The 10,891-nt window shown below is 35.4% G+C and overlaps 1 protein-coding gene across 1 annotated transcript in view; it reads left to right on the top strand.

Annotated features, from left to right (window-relative positions):
• Positions 1-947: 947 nt before the first annotated feature.
• LOC106879476 (synaptotagmin-like protein 5) overlaps positions 948-10,891 on the top strand; it is a 19,170-nt gene continuing 9,226 nt past the window's right edge. The window contains exons 1-4 of the mRNA XM_052970956.1: positions 948-969; positions 2,618-2,814; positions 6,192-6,376; positions 7,383-7,485. Coding sequence (XP_052826916.1) covers positions 948-969; positions 2,618-2,814; positions 6,192-6,376; positions 7,383-7,485 — 507 coding nt within the window. The remainder of the gene's footprint in view (positions 970-2,617; positions 2,815-6,191; positions 6,377-7,382; positions 7,486-10,891) is intronic.

Below are 10,891 nucleotides of genomic sequence, written 5' to 3'. Positions count from 1 at the left end.
GGATTTACAGAATACTTAGGTGATTTGTTTTGGAGGAGGTGGTAACCTCAATTCAGAAGTATAACTTTTGTGTGTGTGTGTGTGTGTGTGTGTGTGTGGAGAGAGATTTCATGGAAAGTATAAACTTTTATAAGTATTTATTTTTAGCTTTATTAATAACCATATTTTAGGCTAATATTAATTATAATTTAAAATAAAAAGTTTTTTTTTAATCATACTTTATAAAATTTGCAAGTTCAAAATAATTGCATAAATTAATCTAACACATTTTCTTATAGTTTGTCACTTGCATTAACATCAAACACTAACGTGTTGGTCTGAGGCAACTTGAGTGATGCATGTGACCTAAGAATACATTCCAATTCATTTCAAGGTTTAGATGTATCACTTTCTAGCGAATAGATTACCATTTGACTCACTCACTTGTTCACTCATAACACTTTATAGATCATTTCCTACTTGTCATATTTTTAAAGTAGTTTCATTCAGCAATGATACAATTGTTTAAGTTTGCTTTGGAGTTTCTTTTTTTATTATGCTCATCAATGTTTCTGATTTATTATTTGTGGAAGTAATTGTTCTGGAAAGACCATCAAGTCATATTTGTGGAACAACAAGGTTTCTTAGCAATTAACCTAGGTGTTTTGCTATTGAGTTTCCTTCAGAGTTCAATCTATCCCACAAGAGGAATTGACTCAGTCAATTGATTATAACATGAAGAAAATGCTACAATAAAAGATGCTATGGCCCCATTATAAAGGATTAATTTATATGAGAAAAATGTGAAGGTTAATATTTGTAAATGGACAATGAATGTTAACATTTCTCAGCAGGACAGTGTGTATAGACATCTGTAAATGGACAATGGAGGTTGACATTTGTAGGGAGACATTGAATTTTGACGTTTGTAAGGGACAGTGAGTATTGGCATTCTTAAGGGGTAGCAAATGTTGACATTTGTAAGGGGAAGTAAGTGTTGATATTCACAAGGAGACAGTGAATGCTGTGAATGTTGATACATGCAAGGAGACAGTGCTGACACTAGTAAGAAGATAGTGAAAGTTGATACCTATAAGGGGTTAGTGAAGGTTGAGACATGCAAGAGTTAAGTGAAGGTTGACATTTGCAAAGGACTGATGAAGATTGACACTTCTGTACGTATATCATAAAGTTATGATCTCATGGTAAACCAAATAAGTGAAGAATCACAACAAATTTGCTTTTTTTCTTCATTTATTTTTGCATTTGTTTCTTTTTTGTTTTCCATGCTTGCATGAATCTTTGAAAATTTGGGAATTTGTTTATGAATTGTTGGAATTTTGCTTTTTTCAACCTTTTTAACAACTGGATGTCCAATCAGGTAATTAAAAGTAAGCAAACATAATATAGCTATCTGTTTGCACAGTAGTTCAGTTGATTAAGTTCACAGCCATTGGGAGTTGACCGAATGTTTGTAGAAAGAGCAATAAGCCAAAGAAACCAAGCCAGAAAGAAATCATACAGAGGAGACAGGGCTTGTCAACCTGTCTTTCAGGGTTAGAAGTGATGAATAAAAACTGACTCAAACCATGATGGTCCACACATAGTTTGATCAATAAGTATCCGGACTGTTGCCATAATAATGAAGCTAAGGCACAGAGTGAAGCTGCTTGGCATAGATTGACTATGAACTCTGCTATGCATGCACACTAAGTTTTAATGTTCTAGATCACTTCCACTGTTTACAGCAGTGCTCGAAAGTAATGTGTGTAGCATGTATTCTTTGCATTGACCATGACTGAGAATCTGCACCAAATTTTGTCAAAAGCTTGGCAATACCTGCTCAGAGGCCTATGCAAAAGTTTTCAAAAAGTTTTCATCAATCTTGATACAATCAAAGAGATTTTGTGCAGCTGAAACCCAAGTGCCTTTTTGGTCAGCTGAAAGCAGTTTTGGCATAAACTTGGCAGACATGCATCTCATGCCCAAATCTTCAGTGATAATGGACTGAACTGAACCGTAACTAATCTGCTCATCCTCTGATAACTCCCGGATGGTGATTTGACGATTTCCCCTCACAGCTGCATGCACATCTGCGATATTTTACTCAGTTCTACTGGTTGTGCGTCTCCCAGAACATTCATCAATATTTTTCAGCTATCTTGGAAATGTCTGAACCACTCGTACACTTGTGTGTGGCTCATACACTCCTCTCTATACACTTTCTGCAACTTTGCATAGGCCTCTGAGTAGATATCACCATAACAACTTTCTGTGTCATGGTTAATGCGACGATCACACATTACACACCTTCCTGCCAATCACTGCTGTAAACAGTGGAAATGAGCTAGAATGTTAAAAGTTAATGCACATGCAGAGCAGAGTTTAATGTCAATCTTTGCCAAGTGAATTCACTTTGTGTGCTTTAGCTTTGTTACTATGGCAACAGTCTGGATACATATTGATCAGACCTCATATAACCCATTCCAACATGGAAAAGCCAGTGTAAATTAATTAAATTATGATTTAATTAATAAAACAAAAGAATAAGCTAATTGCATAACTAATTCATTACTCTGCTTATATTGATTTCTGTTATTTAGAATTTATTTCACCTTTAATTTCTTTGTATTTTTAGGGAAGAAACAAAAGCATGCATCTCAAGCAAGCAGTGAGGATGCTCGATCTGAAATCAGCAATCAGAGCTATATGTATGATCAACAAAGTGACAGCAGTTCAGTTCACACTACACCAGACCACCGAACCAATGGAAGCAAACGTAGATTAGATATAGACCCATCTTTACCATCAATCACAATATCAGAAGCTGAAGGAGTGAGTTTTTGCTTTGACTGATTTACTTCTGTAAGGTCTCTGGGGGTGGGAGAGATATTGTAGGCACTAAAATTGGGATTGGCTGTAAAACAGGATATGGGGTATAAGGTGACATAGATTGGAACTGATAGATCAGAACAGTGAAAGAGATTTGATACTAGAGGATTTGATACTAGAAAACGCTGAATGATGATGATGTTCAAAGGCATTGAAACAGGATGACAATGAAAGAAGATATTAAAAGGAATTTAAACTGAGGTTGTATTTTAAGAAAGGCTGCTTTTGATTTCTTATGTTGGTCCAAAGGAAGAGTTTCAATAATTTAAAACTAGTATACTTCTATTATCAATGCTTGGGGGATGAAAAGCAAAAGCAATTCCTCTAGGATTTGAACTTAAATGTAAAGTGATTGTAACTGGACATTAAAATTGCATTTACTCCAATACACTACTGATTCAGTGTATTGAGGTACATTTGATTTAAAAGCTATTATTGATATTATTAAAATTTATAACTGGAAAAGGTCAATCTTAAGCAATAACATTGCTGATAGCACAAGCCAAAAATGAGGTTCTTATATGGTCACTGAACCTACAAGAAATAGCAATCAAACCTCTCAGACCATATTCTGTCTTAAAATAAGGTAGGTGATATGGAATAATAATAGCTATACTATGATTGAAAATAAGGCAAGATCGTTATGGCTGGATTGTCTTAGACCAATAGATCAGCTCAATTGAGGCTTACTTGGGAGTCAACGACAATAATTTTCTGGACATGAGTGAGTTCTTGACATTCTTGTTAGAAAGAACTTGCATTTAATTCCATAACAGGAAGCTATTGAACCAGTCTCTATGTAGTTGCTTAACATGCTAGAAACAGTAGTCAGAAATCTTCCTAAAATCATACTCTACTATCTTGGAAAAGATGGAGATCTCTCAGATTGCTTAATCTGATATAATCCTAAACACTTCTGAAAAGACAGAATGAGAATGTATTTGAACATCGGTTTGTTCAAAGAATACTATTTTAGAAAAGATAGGGATATCTAGGATTACATAACATAATGTAATCTTAGACACACTTTTAAAAGACATGATGGCTGGAAAGTTTTTGATGATCAGTTTGCTCAATCAGCACTGACTGAGAGTTCATCTACCACATATAATGAGTTGAGTTCAATTACACCTTCTGATGAAGTGTTGTAAGTATAATGTATTCTTCACAATAATATGATTAAGTACAACTGACATGACTCACTTCTTCTAAATCACCTACTCACATTGAATGTCACAACTGAACTGCGTCTAATAACATGATACAATTCTGTGCTATTAACTCACTGCATAAATAATTGAAGTGTTGTGAAAATTAATTAATGCATTAAAGTACTTTAACTTCTGCATTAATATTCTTCTCCTGGGTTCTCAGTCTTTTTCAATTTGTGATGTTCTCGAGATCACATAAAAATAATTACTGGTCCATTTGCATGAAATTTTTTTAAAGAATTGCTTAAAGTTTAAAATAATGTTAGAAAAATGTAGAAATCTATTGCTTACTTTGTTTTATTAATCATACTTGTGTGTAAATTATAACAAAATTTTCAAGACACTCCAGTATTAATATAAATTTTCTGAAGCCTTAAATTATATTTTTAAAGATCCATGGCACCTCTAGATACCTCTTGCAATGCACCACTTTGGAGTCTAATGCTATCTAGTCTACAAATACTTTACTCAGTCATTTGTGATGTCTGTGAGTATGTATGTATGACTGAGCAAGTATATGTGAACATGTGTATGTGGATGTGTGTATGAGTGGGTGGATGCATGTGTGTGTGTAAATAAAATAAAGGGTAAATTACCTGAATGTGAAAAATTTCAGAAATTGTCAGTCACTTGATTTCAAGTGAGATGTATTTAACTTGATGTTTTCTTTCAGGATTATGATTTAAAGTATAAACAGTTAGTGTTTTAAATTGTTTATTGATGATAAATCTGAGAATGTAAAATGGTTGAAGAGACATATTTCAAGTAAATGTATCTCACTAGTTTGTATCTCACTCGGAGTTGTACTTGTCTAGCAAGTGACTTGATCTGAGACCTCATGTTGAAAACTGAAACAATTACATGATGGAAGAGCCATTTTGACCATCTAAAGCACACAAAAACTGTTAAATTCACTTTTAATTTATTTCATTTTTAATTCATTTCATGTGGTGTTGAAGTTTTCACTGCATCACGGCAACCTGGAGCTTAGTCAGTGACTAGCTCACAGCTGTGTGATGAAAATATTGACATCTCATGAAATAAATGAAAGGTGAATTCAAGAGTTTGTCTGTATTTTTAAATGGCTCTTCCATGATGAAATTGTTAATCAAACTAGTAGTAGCGGTAACCAACTGGTAGACCTGTTTCTTTATTGTGGAATTTTTCTTTCTGGCCTCAGTTAGCATCGACTCATGGCGAAAGTGATGGGGAAAACCACGATTTTCTTATGAAAGGCAGCCAATCTATACGCAGTGGACAGAGCATGTCTTCCAGTCTTGGCTTGACATCATCGATGGTAAGAGAAATGGTTGATCTCCCTCCTTTACACCCGAAGCACAAATAAGCCTTCATATGAGCTGATTGGCTACAGTGACATACAAACAAAACATAACAAACACAAAATAGCTTTCTGGAGAAGAGATAGCTGGCAATTTCCTGCTTTTCTCTGTTTTGCTTGCTCCTGTCTACTCACATTATCTTTAGCTTATAGTCACCTTTTGGCAAAAAAAAAAAAACCTTGTTTGTTCGCATCACCTTCAGCCTACTTATAACCACTTTGTTCTGGCAAAAAAAAAACATCTTGTTCTCTCACATCACCTTCAACCTACTTATAACCATCTTTTGGTAAAAAAATAATCTTGTTTGCTCACATCACCTTCAGCCTACCTAGAGTCACTTCTGGATAAATAATTTATGCACAGGTTTAAGGTTTTAAATTTTCCTTTACACTTGAACCTTCCAACATTGGACCCACTTTTCTCCTCTCTTAATTTTGCACTTGGTTCATCAACTTTTTGTAATGAATTTGTTTTATATCAGTAACCTGCTTTCACCATTTGTTGTTTCTGAAAAAAACAACAAATTGCACTCTCACAAGAAGTTCTTAAATGTTGAATTTTTCTTAAATGTTGAATTGTTCCTCTCCATGCATTCTGCTGTTTTTCACTCAGGTAGGTTATAATTCTATTCTATATTAATGAATCAATTATTAAAAAAAAATACAAACAACTATTTTGTATATTGCCTCTTCATCGTCATCAATCCATCACTTCACTTATTCTTCTCTATTATATTTGTATCATGCTAATTAAAATCATCTCATTTCAGGGAAGCCGTGACAGTCTAAGCAGTTACTACAGCAATGCCGGTGAAGTCAACTATGGTAAAATAAATGTGACTGGCGACATTCAGTTTGGTTTGGACTATGACTATAAGACAAGTTGCCTTGAAATTCGTGTCAAGCAGTGTCGTAATTTAGCCCCTGCTGATGTCAAGAAGAACAAATCAGATCCGTAAGAAATATTTATTTACTTTGAAGTACTGTATTTTCTGGCAAACAAGTCAAATTGTAGAGACCAAAATTTACAGTCAAAATATGCAGGTTGACTAATATACCAAGAGGACTTTGGAGGACTAAAATTTCTATGTGAAATGTTGCGGGATTTGGGAAAATAGTGACACATCATATACTGCATCAACTTGTATGCTGGAAACTACAGTACAATTCTAATATCTTGCCTTTGTTTGATTGTATATATTTATTTTTATAAATATATATTCATATTACTTCATATAGGATTAGTGAAATATTGTGTAAAAGTTGTTTATTGATCACAAAATTATCTGAGTGTGAGTGATTTTACTATGTAAGTTTATTCTAAAGCTTTCCATATCTTAAAAACAGTGTACATTTCAAAACTCATTGCAATTTTCTGCTGAAATGAGCTATGCAACTCAAATATTTGGAGTTAAGTTGATTCAGTATGTATTTGGAAAGACCTTTCGAGGTGGGTATCACAGTGCTAGTCTTATGTCAATTGACTAATTAATTTTCAAATTTGTCCACTAATGACAACAATTTATAAATTTTGCCTGGTGTACAATTTTGCATTTCTTTAACCTATGTCATTATGGCTTAGGGCTCTATTAAGTGGGATTAAAATCCAAGAACCAATCTTAAATGTGTAACGAAATGAAAATGGATAACGGTGTATAGTGATAATACTTTTTTCTTTTTTTTTCTTACCTAAAATGCCTGGAGTGATATGTAATTCTTATGATCTAAAACTTATTATTTCCATTTGCCTTAAATGTAATGATTTAAACATTTTTGGGGTATATAGATATTAGAGGTACTGATAATAGAAACTGTACTTAAAAAAAAAAAAAAGACCGTTGTTGTTTTAGAAATTGAGAACCCTCATAAAATTATTACTTAATAATGTGAAGGCATTTTTATAATGTTTCCTCAAATATGATTTTCTAAAGTTACATATTGCTTGTGTTTGTTTCATTCAGGTATGTTAAAAGTTACCTTTTACCAGATAAAACTAAAACAGGCAAGCGGAAGACTAAAGTGAAGAAAAACAGTCTGAATCCTACATTTGATGAAACACTCAGGGTAAGTAAAGATATTTTTTCCATTAGTCATTGTTATTATTATTATTGTTTGTTGTTGTTGGCACTCTGTCGCTTACGATGTTGAGGGTTCCAGTTGATCCGATCAACGGAACAGCCTGCTCGTGAAGTTAACGTGCAAGTGGCTGAGCACTCCACAGACATGTGTATCCTTAACGTAGTTCTCAGAGATATTCAGCGTGACACAGTGTGACAAGGCTTACCCTTTGAAATACAGGCACAACAGAAACAGGAAGTAAGAGTGAGAGAAAGTTGTGGTGAAAGAGTACAGCAGGGTTCGCCACCATCCCCTGCCGGAGCCTCGTGGAGCTTTAGGTGTTTTCGCTCAATAAACACTCACAACGCCCGGTCTGGAAATCGAAACCACGATCTTATGACCACGAGTCCACTACCCTAACCACTGGGCCATTGCGCCTCCACATTATTATTATTATCTTGTGAGTATTACTTTTCCACACTGTCAGGAATTGAACTACTCTGCGATCCTGCATTATATGAGGTGGTATCAAAAAATTCCTGGACTAGTTATGTTTAATAAAAAATAACTTATTTTAAATCATTTCCTTTGAAATAGTCACAGCACTACACCAGTCCCAGCATTTCTACCACTTTTGGTATCCAGCCTGGAAGTTGTTTTCCATAAGTGAGTTAAGGACCTCCTGTGATTCACTCTCGATCTTGACAATGGTGTTAAAACAGTGGTCTTTGAGCTACATTTTCATCTTGGGGAAGAGATGGAAGTCCATAGGTGCTAAATCTGGCAAATAGGGTGGGTGCAGAAGTGATACCATGTTGTTTTTGGTGAGAAACTCATGAGTGAAGGATCCATTGTCATTGAGAAGTATTCAATCTCTTGTGCTCTGCAGATCTGGCTGCTTTTGCTGAATGTCCTCCCTCAAACACTTCAAAATGTCAAAATAGAATCACAGTTGACAGTCTGGCCCTGGAGGAAGAATTCTCAATGCACAATACTGCGGATGTCTAAAAAAAAAACGATGAGCATGCTCTTGATTGAGCTGCAGCTCTGTCATGCCTTCTTTGGTTGTGGAGATGAAGAACACTTCCGTTGTGGTGACTGCTGCTTCATCTCGGGGTTGTATCCATAGACCTAACTCTCATCACCAGTGGTGATCCTTGACATGAAGGATGGGTCATCAGGAACATGCTGATGGAAATCTTGACTTCAATGTGATGTTCTTTTAGCTCAGTGGTCAGCAGGTGGGAGATAAACTTGGCAGAGACATGCCACATGTTCAATTCAGCTGTTAAGATTGCCTGCATGGACCCATATGACAAACCAGCAATGTCGTTGATTGTCCTCTGATGGTCCTCATGCACAAGCTGATGGATTTTCTTTCTGGGTAGGGGTAGGGGTCCACCAAGGATCAGTCCTCAGCCCCCTCTTATTCATCATAGTCCTCCAGGCAATAATTCAAGACAGGATGCCACTGGGAGCTTCTCTGTGCTGATGACCTTGCTCTAATAGCTGAGTCAATATCAGAACTAGAGGAGTAGTTTCAGGTGTGGAAGCAAGGTCTAGAATCGAATTGCTTTCTGAATTTACTTACATTTAGCATTTTTACAATGGCTCATATTCTACTATTCATTTCCAATCACTGTGATTCAGTTTTATTCACTGTCATGCAACATCATGATCTTAAGCAATGCTCCATGTAATCTGTTTTTGCTATATAAACAAAAACCCTTTGTTTCTAGCAGGTTTATAAATTCTCTAAACTTTCTTTGCCCCTGATACATTTTGCTCACTAAACTATTCTGTCACTAAAAGAAAAATCAACTGGAATACAGGAGGAGCAGGGAGAGATAATTAGAGGGTAGTAGAGGAGAGAGCCATGAAGATAAAAGGGATGTTATAGATTACAAATAACCACTCCTTAATCCTTGTTCTTCATTCACTCCTCATCTTTCTCTGTTTATCTGTCACTCACTCTCCCCATACACTCTTACAAACTCTACCCACCCCACTATCTCCACTCACTTATGTTCACCTTTTTGAACCTTAAGAGTTTGTCCTAACATCTTATCACCACAATTTTGTATCCACCAGCTCCACTTTGGTTACTCTCTTGATTACAGTCTTTTATAACATGAGTAACCATGTAGCTCCTCCACATAAAGAAATCTGTCCTGGCTCCTTCTTTCATACTTTATTGTCTTGTCTCCTAGCATACAACTTCTTCCCTTAGCTGCTTCCACTCAGTTGAAGGGGTTCTTAATCTTGTGAGCTGCTTGGTGACCTCATTAATGTACTTGTCATGAAAAAAAAAGGCATCCAGTACACCCTGCAAAATAGTCGGTACTAGGAAGAGTATCAAGCCTTGGAGACCTTTCTGATATAGACATTGGAGTCCTCAGACCCATTGAATCTTGTCAAGCCATTCAACTCATGTCAGTATGAAAAATAGATGTCAAAAGATGATGATGACAATGATTATAATGAAAACAATGTGAAGTGTATTCAAATTATGTTCTCAATCATCAAAGTCATGTACTAAGAAACTTTAATTTAGTACCCCACTTGTTCATTATAGTTCTTTGTAACTGCATGTTTTTTTTCTCTCAGTTACTCTCTCTCTCTCTTTCTCTCTTTATAATTCATGAACTACTCAAGGTTAAATGTGTATGCTATATGTTTTGCCATTTTAAATTTCATTCATGAAATTTCAGTTTTCTCAACAATTTACTACTTTTACCACAGAAAAATCATTGAATTCAAATAAAACTCTAAAATAGAAATACTTCCTATGATAGCTCTAGACCAAAGGTTTTCAATGGGGGCGTTTTGGAGCAAAGGGGCACTATGGGAGCATTAAGAGACTGATGGGGGCGCTGGAAGACCCTCGTCTTTGGTAAGTTTAATTTGAAATCAACAAGTAGTAGCCATATTTTCACATCTCTGCGACAGTCAGTTTAGAAAACCATGCCTTTTTGTTCCAAATTTTCAAAAACTAAAAAAGCACTTTTTCCACTTTGACGATACTAAGCAAATTCCTGGTACCATGTATAACTGGTGTCACTAAAGTGAAACCCCCAAAACAAAAACTAAAAATAGATATTCATCTATTTGTCACTATTCAGTGACAAACGATTAAAAGAAAAAAATGAATAAAAGTGAAGAGCTGAATGTGTGTGTGTTTTTGTGCAAATATATAAAGAATGGTGGTCAGAATTTTGGATCAAACTGGCTTTTGGGAGTGGCTAATAGGTATGTATTTGTGTGTGTGCGTATGGGTATGTTTGCATGTATATGATTGCTGTGTTGCAGTTTTTAATTCCTTTATGTGACTGAACTTAAATTGACCCTGATTGTTAAAGACCCAACCACACACACACACACACACACACACACACACACACACACACACACA

The sequence above is a fragment of the Octopus bimaculoides genome, chromosome 10, assembly GCF_001194135.2.
Source record: "Octopus bimaculoides isolate UCB-OBI-ISO-001 chromosome 10, ASM119413v2, whole genome shotgun sequence".
In the NCBI taxonomy this organism is placed as follows: domain Eukaryota; kingdom Metazoa; phylum Mollusca; class Cephalopoda; order Octopoda; family Octopodidae; genus Octopus; species Octopus bimaculoides.
Note: the sequence above shows the minus strand (reverse complement) of the source record. Positions and strands in the feature narration are given on the sequence as shown.